Here is a 13,288-nt window from a genome sequence, read left to right on the forward strand (position 1 = left end):
TGTGCGCTCATAAAAGTGGCTGCTGTGCGCCAATAAAAGGCTGCTGTGCGCCTATAAACAACGGCTGCTGTGCGCCGTTATAGAGCTGCTGTGCGCTTATAAAAAGTGGCTGCTGTGCGCCAATAAAAGGCTGCTGTGCGCCGTTATAGAGTTGCTGTGTGCTCATAAAAAGGTGTTATACATAAATAAAACTAATATATATAAAGTTTTTATAAAGTCTATATAAAGTTGTTGTTTGTATAAAAAACGTTTACTTTATATATACAAAATGTCTGTAAAGATAAACAAACAAATAGTCTTAATGCCTAGAGAAAAAGATATAATTATTCGAGGCAATTGGTTAACTGACATTCATATGGAACATTTTGGTCATCTTTTACAAAATTGTTCAGATTATACACCTGTCGAATCCTGGCGAGTGCAGTGTCTTGATACTATTCAATCTATGCCAAAAGATAAAAATCATATTCAAATATTGCATAGTTCATTAGGTCCGTTTGACGGATATTGGGTATGTAGTTACTATAACACAAAATATATATTTATTTATGATTCGTTAAATTCTAAAAGACTGCATAAGCATCATGAACAATTTTTAAAAAGATTATTTCCAACATATGACTTTGAGAAATGTCTTGTTAGATTTCCTACTGTGCAACAACAACCAAATGGTAACGATTGTGGTGTTTTTGCAATAGCATTTGCGATTTCATTATTATTTAATATTAAACCTGAAAGAGTAAAATATAATCATAGTTTAATGCGTTCACATTTGATAAAAATTTTTGAATCAAATATAATTGAACATTTTCCTCAAGATCCACGATATGTTCCTCAAAAAGTGCTTCCATTAGCAATAGTAAAATTCAGAGAAATAGAAGCTGCTCGTGCCCGTAGTATACGGCAATATGAGACTGAATCACAAAAAGAAAATCGGTTAAAAAAACTTGCTGATATTCGTCGATCTAAGAAAGAATTAACCAATAATTGCATGAAAACACAATCCCTCTCAATCAAATGTACAAATTTGGAGAATAGCTGCGCTAAACAGCAACATCAATATACAAAGGATGAAACTAAGCAACAAAAAGAAAATCAGTTAAAAAAACTTGCTGATATTAATCAATCTAAGGAAGAAATAACCAATAGTTGCATGAAAATACAATTGCCTTCAATCCAATATACAAATTTAGAAAATAGTAGCGTTAAACAGCAACATCAATATATACAAGATTTAGAAAATAATCGTGCATTAAAGCGGCGTCAAAATCAACAGAATTTAGAAAATAATCGCCTTAAGAAACGATGTCGATATCAACAAGATTTAGAAAATAATCGTACTAAACAGCGACAGCGATATCAACAAAATTTAGAAAATAATCGCCTTAAGAAACGATGTCGATATCAACAAAATTTAGAAAATAATCGTACTAAACAGCGATAGCGATATCAACAAAATTTAGAAAATAATCGCCTTAAGAAACGATGTCGATATCAACAAGATTTAGAAAATAATCGTACTAAACAATAACAGCGATATCAACAAGATGTAGAAAATAATCGCCGTAAGAAACGATGTCGATATCAACAGGATTCTGTAAGACAATGTGAACAAAAACGCATATGTTATTCTATAAACTTTCAGCGTGAACAGGACAGACAAAAAGCATTAGATTCTAATCGCAAATGGCTTTATAACAAACGATATTATCAGAAAAATAAAAAATCTGCAATAAAAAATAACGATGTTGGAAAAAAAATTATAAAAAAATATGAAAAGTTTTGGTCGAAAAACACCATAAAACTTCAGCATTCTTTAGAAACATTTACTAAAAATATTGTTGAGAAACTCGGTATTAAAAATCATATCGAAAAACGATTAAAAGCCGAAAAAATCGTACGTTGGTGTATGCATGTTAGAAGAAGTTATCTTCGTAATATTTACAAAATGTTATCTTTGATTAAAAAAAAAACAGAAGTAAGTTTGACTCAAGCCGTAAAATGTTCCACAGTTGAAGAGAAATTAAATGTGTTATGTGGCGAATCCAGCCATACAGCCTCATCTGAAAACTATTTTATTGATTCTACATATCGTCATGTAACTTCAAAGGAAACTTTGGTAATGAATGCAGAAGAGAAAGTAGCAAATCTACCGTTAATAAAAACTGCATTGGAACCTTTGGCAATGAATGCAGAAAGACAAGTAGTAAATATATTACCGTTGATAGAAATAGAAGCGAAAAAATCGTGGTCGTGCAATACTTCATGTAAAACTGACGATCCATTTTTAATTAATCGTTATCAGAAATTTCTTGAAACTATAAATACATGTACTTTAAAGAATGTACCCAAATTGATAGAAAATATTCATAAATGTACTATGAAAATTTCAAATGAAAAATTGGGCCATACGCGTAGCTGCCATATTGATTTAACACTTTGCGAAGGAATGTTTCTTCCAATTCAACTATTATTGCCTCATTTTCCACGAGTAAGATATATTAAGCGTTTAATTTATCAGCTTACAGATTTTTATCGAAAGATGGATAATCTGGATGAAGCATTAACTCATGCTGATTTAAACACATTAAATGAAATTGTAACTTCTGCACAAGAAAAAGCAGATATGTACAAACATCAACAGGCAGATACAATTCTGAGCGATGATGATATTATTTTTAAATATCATCAAGCGTTTAAGGCCTTGGTTAAGCGGTCAACAGACACACCACGGCATGCTTGCGTATCATGCGAAAAATTGTGTTATAAGAGAAATGTTTCTGAAGTCAATATTCTTCGAGAACAAATAAATATTCAAAGTTGGAGAGGTTTAATGGCACATATACAACAACAAGAAAATAATGCGCAATATATATGTACTTATTGTGCAGGTAAATTTCGTAAAGGCTTAATGCCTGCGTATTGCATCTTGAATAATCTCCTTACAAATGATGTACCCAAAGTAATATCATCTCTTAATACATTTGAAAAAATGATTATACAGAGAGCTAAAGCGTTTCAAACTGTCGTCAAAATGGGAACTGTTATTAATAAAAAGTTGCCTCAAAGGCAAATGGTACAAAAAGTTAAAGGTAGAACATTTCATTTACCACTTCCGTTACAGGAGACGTTGAATAAATTATGTTTGAATACTGACCCAATAAATATTAATAACGAATTATATATTTTAGTTAGAGGTATTCCGACCAAATCAAAGATTATTTGGGAAGAGATGGTTGATGTTAAAAAAATATTTGACGCTTTAACGTGGTTAAAGCGCAACAATGCTTTATACTCCCAAATTATACTGCCAAATGATCATAATGAATTAAACATTTTAGAACAATTAAAAAGTTCAGAGTTTCAAATGGAAGAGACAGAAGCGATATTAGGTGACGAATCTGACAATGAGTCATTAAATAATCTGGTAGAAGAAACGAAAAATGATGTAGAAGTTACATTAGACGATCAGCAGAAGGCAATGTTAACTCAAGTTACTGATGAAAATGACGGCTATTATGAACAATATACTATTTATCCCTTATATGAAAAGAAAGCAAATAAAACTTCGACAGACTTGTATCAAATGATAAAAATTCAGAATGCGCCTTTGGATAATCGTGAAAAAGATTTAGATTTAATGTGTTTTCCAGATTTATACCCTTTTGGTATTAATGGACAACATGAGATTAGGGAAGTTAAACTTCATGATTATGAATTTATTAAATGTCGTTTGACATCTAAACATCCACAGTACAGATTAAATCAACAATACTTATTTTATTTGTTGAATAATGCGAATATGCGTCAGTTAAGCCGTGGAATTTATCATAAATTGAATGTAACTAATCCTCAAGTTCGTTATACGGCTGCAGAGTATTTAGAAGCAATGTCAAAAGAACAGTTGGAATCTGATCTAACAACAATATTTTCCACACTTCGAAATACGGAACAATATTGGCGTAAACCGAGAAGTAATTTAAGGTGTATGACGCAGCATTACGGACCTGCGACATGGTTTTTAACACTAAGTCCGAGTGAATGGTTATGGGAAGATTTAGGTGAATATATTCGTGAAGTAAATGGATGGCATGATGCTTCCTTATCCGTTAGCGTACTTGTTGTTAAAGATTCTGTATCAACGTCCAGGTTTCTCGATAATAAATTTCGGGCAATGCTTGACTTCATTAACTCCAAAGATCATCCAATTGGAGAAGTAACGCACTATTTTTGGCGACGAGAATACCAAGGTAGAGGTATACAACATTTCCACTTATTAATTTGGATTAAAAATGCACCGATTTTTGGTGAATCTACAATTGAAGAAGTCTCCAAATTTATTTTACAATATATAAGCTGCAAAATGCCAGATGAAAATATTTCACCATTATTGTATAAACGTGTTGATACGCATCAGCGACATAAACATAACGATTATTGTCTTCGCTCTAAAAAAGTAGGACGTAAAGTTATTCGTCGATGTCGTTTTGGATTTCCTCCCGTTACTGAAACTTTCAATATGAGAGATGTGGCAACTTCGATAGCAGGTAGAAAACAATTGAAACATAAAAGTAGGCTTTATGATCTTCCTCGAATGGATAATGAAGTTAATATTAATGATTATAATCCTGTTCTTCTTACTGCATGGGAAGGTAATATGGATATACAATTTATTGGTGAAAAATCATCGCTTCTTACTTGGTACATTACTAAATATATAAATAAAGCGGGAAAATGTGAGTTGTCTGATTCTGTTCTTAATATTGAAAATAATAAGAACAAATCATTAGCAAGTCGTCTTTGGAATATGGGTTTGCGATTTATGAATAATAGAGAATGTGGAGCTCTAGAAGCTGCTGATACATTGTTAAGTATTCCTTTGTATGGAACTGATCGAAATACAACTATCAAATGGTTAGATGTTAACCAAATACGACGTAAAAGAATAAAAAACTGCAAGGAAATTGAAGCTCTTGATCCTGAATCTATAGATATATTTTATCCATCTTTAGTAGATGATCTTTATCCACATAGACCAAATGAACTAGAAAATATATCTCTTTATGAATTTGCACAGTGGTATGATATCTCGAAGATCAAACCTAAAAATAAGTATGTTGAGTATTATAAAATAGATAATGGTAAATATCTTAAGCGACGACAGCGTGGATATCTTATTGATCATTATAAAGTTAATGTTAATACACAACCAGAAAATTATTTCTTTTCGTTACTACTTATGTTTAAACCATGGCGAAAATTAGAAGATCTTAGAAACGGAGACGATACTTATGCCGAATCGTTTCACAAAGAAAAACTGCATCTTGTAGAAGCGTTGCGATATCATGAAAAATTAGAAGAATTGCAAAAAGCATTTGAAACCGCAAAACAGTTAGTTCAGCAATGCCTAGACGACGATTTACAAAAACAACAGTCTCAGGATGATCCTGAAAATCCGATAGGTGTTCAAAATATAGAGGCTGGTGAAGCAATGCAAGATTTTAAAGATCTTGGTGATAAAGCAGTTCGCGAAATTGATGTATCTGAAATGATAGCAAAATTAAATACGGATCAAAAACGTGTATTCGATAAAGTTATCAATACTGTAGAGTCAGATGAATCAGTATTACGATTATATGTTAGCGGAGAAGGTGGTACTGGAAAAAGTTTCTTAATCAAGACTATTAAATGCTGGATAAAACAAAATCTCAACAAAGATACTGCTGTAGCAGCACCTACTGGTATAGCAGCATTTAATATAGATGGTTTGACAGTTCATAGATTGCTTCAATTACCCGTTGAACATGATCATACTCCTAAATATAAACAACTATCTGATCATGTATTGAAAGTTTTACGAGCAGATCTTAAAGATGTTATTCTTTTTATAATTGATGAAGTGTCAATGATATCTAATTTGACTTTAATGTATATACATCTTCGATTGTCTGAAATATTTGACACTAGTGATTGCGATGATGGTTGGTTTGGTCGAAAGCATATTCTTTTATTTGGAGACTTGCTTCAACTACCTCCTGTAGATGATCCTATTTTTAAACATTTATCAAATGAAAAAATTGCTAAATATCTTAGTTCCTTAAATGCGGTTAATTTATGGACTACATTATTTGACTATGATGAATTGACAATTAATATGCGCCAGCAAGGAGATGACTCTTACCGCGAGTTATTGTCGAGAATTCGTATCGGTTTACTAACAAAATCTGATTGTAAGATTCTGGAAAATAAAAAAATTTCTTTTAAAGCTGATTCCTTCGAATCTAGATTAAATGAGTTATGTACTTTCATTAACAATCTGTCATCAGACACCGTTTGTTTACTACCCACTTGTCATATGTGTGATGTTCTCAATGATGCAATGTTAAGCCGCATTGTTTCTAAAGAAATAATATTAATTGCTGAAGACACGATTGACTGTATTTCATATGTAAAAAAGAAAGTATTAAAAGTATTATCAAATAATGATGATGATAATTCTAGAACAGCTGGGCTTTCGAAAAAAATTATAATTAAAATTGGAGCGAAAGTTATGATACGGCGTAATATTGATGCTAGTTTGGGTCTTGTAAACGGTACAATTGCTAAAGTGATTTCAGTTGTACAAGATAATGATTACGTAGAAAAGATCAAACTTCTTTTACCATCAGGTTTAGAATATTTAATTGAAAGAGTAAGTGTTAAATTTGAGGTAGTGGATAGAGCGTACGTTGTCAGAAAACAATTTCCATTATCTTTGAGTTACGGCATCACTATTCATAAAAGCCAAGGATTAAGTTTGCAAAGTGCTATTATGGACATTGGTAACTCTGTATTTAATTGTGGCCAAACTTACGTTGCATTATCGCGAGTAACATCTTTAGAAGGATTATATTTAATTAACTTCGATCCTTCATCGGTAATAGCTAGCGAAGACGCAATTATTGAATATAATCGTCTAAAACAGATACACAAACCAAAAGCAGAAATTATTGCCATGTCAAAGGAACAGTATTACAAAGTGAAAGATGTTTTATGGGCGTTACCAAAAGTAGTTGCTTCTGTTCAAAAATCAAGTTTAGATCAAAATGTTCGACAAAGTACTGCTTGGGTCATGCATGGTTTTCCAAAATACAGATAAGGTTTCATGCTATGCAAATGCAGTATTACAGTGTTTATTGAATTTAAATGCCATTAGGCAGCAATTGTCCAATTGTGATAAATCAGATGTTTTACGTGTGTTAATGCATCGATATGAAAATGGAATATGTAATCTAAATACATACGCAATACGACAATGTTTAGGAGAATATTTTTCAAGTCCCGTAAAACGAAATGCATCTGATTTTTTTATGGCTCTTTGCGAAAAATATGATTGTATAAAAAGTTTGGTGAGGCATCAAATAACTTCTATTAGACGGTGTAAAACTTGTGATAATACAAAAACTATTGTTGATAATAATATTATTATTTCTGTTCCTATTAATAACTTGAAAAAGAAAAATTATAATCTTAATGATTTGTTAAATATTACGTTTTCACATTGGTGTCAGTCGCATAATGAATCGTGTGAATATTGTACTGAAAGTAATATAATATTAAAAAATGAAATAATATTGACAAAAAAGATAGTTGTGATTCGTTTAATATTTTTATCACAGGATAATAAATTAATGAAAGCAACACACAACTTTAATTTGAGTGCTATTCCAACAACTAAAGTATTAATAGATGGACAGTTGTATAAAGTGATGAATGCTATATTTGATCATGGCTCAAGTATCGATGAAGATTATTATATAAGTATGTGCAGAGAAGGAACATCTAATATTTGGATCGAAGCTAATGATGCTCAAGTTAAAAAAAGACAGTGGCCTAGAGGTGCTAAAAATGTTTACTTACTTTTTTTACAGAAGATGGCTAGTAAATAATATATATCGAAAGTTATAAAATAAAGAAGCAGTTAAAAAATTCTTTATTAAAAATATATTTATGTAATATCTAACTTGTGATTAATATTTAATTATTTAATAATTGTATTTCGATCAGTCCCATATAAAAGAATGTTGTAATGTATCAACAATAATTTCGTGAAGACTGCTTCATATTCTGCATTATTTATGAACTGTGAAAAAATATTTAGGTAAGTTGCCAACACTACCGTGTCTCTTGATAATTCGTCTTTATTTTCCTTACTATTAAAAATAGAATTAAATAACTCACTTTTTCTCCGTTCCATTTATATATTCAATGATAAATTAGATAAGCAAAGCAACGATTATTCATTAATGGATGTATAAGTATTAATTGTGAATAATAAATGTAGATTTCTAATGACATATTGATTTGTAATTATCCGTTATTTTTGCAATAAGAATAGCAAAGAAGTTTGAAGGATCTGAATATCTATATAGTAAGCAAAGAGGACCGTCGAATTTTAATGAAATATGACGGAGGTGGTGGCGGGTTCTTTGCTCATTTATTTAAAGATGTTTAACATATAGTACAAAAAAGAGTGATATCCCTAAAAAAATTACCCTTTTAAAAAAAAGGTAAAAAAAGGTGCTAAGTCCGCGTAAAAAACAGTATATGTATTTGCAAAATAGTGTATTATTAACTGTAAAAAACTATTGTAAAAAACCTGTCTCCAAAATAGTGTTATTTTAAAACTGTAAAAAACTACTGTAAAAAACCTATCTTCAAAATAGGATTATTTTAATCTACAAAATAGTTATTTTAATCTGCACAAAATAGTGTTATTTTAAACCGTAAAAAATTGTTCTACAAATTATTTTAATTTTGTGTAAAATTGTATATCCTACAAAAATAATGATATCAAAAATTGCGCTAAGTGAAAATAAAAACTTATAAAAATATTTTAATCAAAAAAAGTTATACAAAATAGTTGTTTTAATTTTCTACATTATATCCTAGAAAAATGATGATATCCAAAAATTACGCTAATTGAAAATAAAAACTTAAAATATTTTAACTAAAAAAAATTGTACAAAATAATTGTTTTAATTTCCTACAAATAATATTAAAAAGTTGCGCCAACTGAATAAAAATGTTCACTATAAAATATACATTTCTTTTTTATTTCCAATATTAAAAGAAAAATGATATTAAATGAATTGTAATATATCTATTATAAAAAATCGTTGAAAATATGAACAATCATATACATTGCAATAATCATATGCATATATCCTGAAAAATTTAATTAAAAAAAAAAAGGAAATGATAATACAAAATACAAAATTAAAAATTATTAAAAAAATTAAAAATTAGAAATTAATAAAGAAATAAATAAAAATTTATATAAAAATTAAAAATTAATAAATATAAAAAAATTGTAGTTAAAAAACTTAGCGCTGCTACGTTGAATAATGTGCTAATGAAATTAATTAGATTAAATAAGTGTTTTTAAAATATTTATTACTTTTACTATTATCTTAAATAAATATTTAATATTAATATTTTGTATGATAATAGTAAAAGTAATAAATATTTTAAAAACACTTATTTAATCTAATTAATTTTTAAATAGATATCATACGATGTATGGATATCACACACATTCATGATAATAATAATATTAATATGTCAAATGTTTATTATGTTTACCGCATTCTTCAATCGAACACATGATCGCGTTCGATTGCGCCAGTAGTACCTTAACCTACCGCAACCTACCATGACAAAAAACTGCTTGCAGTCGCCGAGTAATTATCGTCGCATTGTCGCGTCGTCGCGTCGTGTAGTAACGTGTCCGCTCGTGTTTCTTTCATCGAGTGATTTTTAATCGCCAACAGTTATTATTCGACAGTGATTAATGGTGATTAGTGAGAGTCATTAGTAAATTTCTCGTCTCATCGAGTGAGTAAATAAATGTGATTACGTTAAAGTTTATAAAAGAATACAGTTCATGAAAGGAGAAAAACTTTCAGTTAATAATTTAGTGTGGATTTCTTGTCTTTTGCAACGTGATATCTACGTTAAATTTGAGAACGTACGATCTATCGGAAAATTCATTTCTCCTTCAAGCAATTACAGCAATACATCAAAAGTCATCGAACAAGGTAATAATAACTATTTTTTGACGTTATGTGAAAACAGATCTCGGGAAGTCAGAGGGACAGTGTGTCAAAGGAAATTCGTGAAAAGAGAGGGGTTTTTAGTGGGTAGGGAGTACCGAGTTGGTAATTCGACTTGGTACTCGAGTCCCACATAACTCACTGGATCGACCGGTGGGTATGCATAAAATGCATTTTCCCCTCTCTCGTAAAAAAAAAAAAATTACAGGTGAGTGAGCGAATGAGAGAGAGAGAGAGAGACAGACAGACAGACAGACAGACAGACTGATAGACAGACAGACAGACAGACAGAGAGAGAATGTATGTGTTCGCATGTGTGTCTGTATGTGTATAGCGACCAGCTGATCGCAGCAGGCGCCCCACGTAAGCACCCGCGTCTGACGGTGAATCGCGTCACCCTTGCCTGCCTCTTGTATTCGACCCGTCATACGTTAACTACTTCCTTTAATAATTCAAAAACTAAGCTTCGGATGATATTTTGCCAAAGGAAAAATCGTCTTAGAATTCGGTCAAGATTATGTTTTTGCAAAAGCATAAAGTTATTTAGAATCACCCTGTATATATATATATATATATATATATATATATATATATATATACATTTGTTTATAAGAATTATGCCATTTAATTTTTCACATGAAAAAAAATATCGATATTTTCTTACAACTGATAAATGTATAATATATTTATCAGTTGATAAATATGTGTATAATATAAAAAGCTATAAGGGAAAAACATTTAACGTTGTCGCACGCATTGAGATATCGCGAAGCGAACAGCGTCGCGCGTCGCCCGTCTTTCAGTGCCAGCTTGGTAGGAAAGAGACAGAAGACTGCATTCTGTCCTTTTCTACTATCCGAAGCTAGCCAAAGCGCCGAGCTCACAGGTACGCTTACGCTCACATCCTCGTTAGCCCCTCCACTGCGCGTTGCATGTTGCTTACGGAGAAGATCTGGCAGCTTTGCTGGACGGGTCAAAAGCTTGGCCCAAAGCTGCAGATCTCCGCCGCAAGCAACATACAACACGTGGAGAGGCTAACGAGTATGTGAGCGTAAGCGTACGTGTGCTCGGCATTTCGGCTAGCTTCGGTTAGTGGAAAAGGATAGAGTACTGTTTTCTGGCTTCTACCAACGAAAGCGACGGCCGACGCGCGACGCTACACGCTGCTCGCTCCTCGATATCTCGATATGCGCTCAATGTTTCTCTCTTACAGCTTTTTTATCGTATGATATGTTTATAATATGTATGTATGTATGTATGTATATATATATTGTGACGTTGCCGTCCCGACGCGCGTATCCGCTCCGAATATCTTGACGGGGCGCGAGCCGAGCGGCCGCGCCAGAAAAAGATAACGAGAGCCGTATCATGATCTCCGGAGAGACGAGCTATCATTGTAATTTCGCCTTTTTCTAATCGTAATTTTTTTTTACTATTTTGTACGTCGTGCCACCCGCCGGAAAACAACCGGAAGAAAAAGAAGAGGAATCTTTTAGCGACCACCGGCACGGCGCTTAAAGCCTTCGAGTCGAGAGCGGAGATAGCGCCCGAGGATCAGGAACGCGCAGAGTCATTGGTGGAATTCGCCCCCTGCAATTAAAGGAGGAAAAGCCTCAACGAAACAGCTGTCTCGGGCCGGAATCACAGGGCCCGGTCGGCGCTATCCTCCGAAGACGGAGGACGAAAGATCGGCCTCAAGAAGACCACCGGTAACAGCGTCGCCGACATGAAGATTTTCGAATTATCGGGGCCATTACGGCCCCCGATACGGCGTTGTTGCGGGGCGCATTAATATCTCGCGTGTCGCGGCGCTATTGGCCGCGAATCCGCGCACCCTTGCGCGCAGGAGTGAGGCCGCGATCGACCCTGGATCGCGAGATCCAGGGAGACATTCTGGTGCGGATACTCATGTCGAGTAATCGTCGCTTGTAAAGTCTGGTATCGTGGAAATTCTCGTGAGGAGAGTCGCAGCCGGAATTGGCGAGAGGACGAGCCGAGGATCACATCCCCGGCCCACGGGAGTAAATATCGGTGAGGTTGCCCATTGCTAATTTGTGAGCCACGTACGCGATTCCGTCCGCGGACCGGCCGCTCTGTCGCCGTCGCCATTTTCATGTCTCGTTGTCGCTCGGTCTTTGTACCGAGCTTTCAATTTTCGTGTATCTCGGGAAGACAAATGACCGAGGCATCAAGGACGATCGTAACATCGGCCGTAGTCGATAAGGAACTGTTTGTCTTTCTTCGGAATTCGGGGTGTTGTAAAACGCGTAGCGACCGGCTCTCGTATATCGACCACGTGCGCGGTAAATCGCGGGGGATTGCATTCGCCTTCCGTGCGGTCGAAAAGAATTGTCGGCGCCGCGTAAGACATCCCCGCAATCAGTCTTCGTGCGACTTTCGTTATTAATTAGCGTGTACGTGAATGTGTGACCGTGTGCGTATCGTGACGTTGCAAATGTCGTGCTGTCCTTGTTGCGCTCGTTACGTGTATGATTTGCGCTTATGTCGAGATATTTGTCGTGCGTGTGAATGTGCCGCGGTGTGAGATAACTTACGATAAATTAAGAAATCGCCGAAATTCGAGAACTGCGCGTGAGTAAAAAGGCGTTACGCCGAAAGGAAAGTAAGCGGCGTCCGACGGCTATCGAATATCGATCGCATCGACCGTGTTCGTCGCAAGCGAGATTTCCCGTCTTCGCAAATTGTTGAATTATTCGCGCTCAATTATTAAGCCTCTTTTCGAACATATTGTCGTTGACCAAAAGAGCGAGTGAAAGAATAATGTAAAAAGATCTGTAAAATTGAGTCGTCGATAAGATCGTCGAAATTTCCGTTACGTTTTCGAAACGCCGTTCGGCCTCGCAAAGTCTGGCCATAAAAACGAGCCAGGAGAATTACATATATCAGCGCTTTCTTAGGGTCTCGATTTCGTGTTGTTATTCTTATCACCTCTATCGAGGAATTATCCGTTATATATTTCGTGATTTCAAATTTTTGAAGTTATGTTAACCGCAGTTATATTTCGTTAATTCAGATTTGTTAATTTATATTATTATTATTTCTTTCTTGATTCGTTATTTCTTTTACTTTATATTCTTTATATTCTTTTTTTTTTATATATTTCTTTCCTTGAATAAATTTGTTATTTCTCTTTATTCTAAATTCGCGTAATTTATTTAGATGTCGGCTATGAT

General features: G+C 33.7%; 1 protein-coding gene across 1 annotated transcript; it reads left to right on the forward strand.

Annotated features, from left to right (window-relative positions):
- Positions 1-2,012: 2,012 nt before the first annotated feature.
- Positions 2,013-7,225, forward strand: LOC145969962 (uncharacterized). The gene has a single exon (XM_083096303.1). The coding sequence runs from the start codon at positions 2,123-2,125 to the stop codon at positions 7,136-7,138; it is 5,016 nt and encodes a 1,671-aa protein (XP_082952429.1). The 5' UTR covers positions 2,013-2,122; the 3' UTR covers positions 7,139-7,225.
- Positions 7,226-13,288: the final 6,063 nt, after the last annotated feature.

This window comes from Camponotus vicinus, unplaced genomic scaffold, assembly GCF_025532165.1.
Source record: "Camponotus vicinus isolate PSW18456_S1 unplaced genomic scaffold, iyCamVici1.0 SCAF_4, whole genome shotgun sequence".
In the NCBI taxonomy this organism is placed as follows: Eukaryota; Metazoa; Arthropoda; class Insecta; order Hymenoptera; family Formicidae; genus Camponotus; species Camponotus vicinus.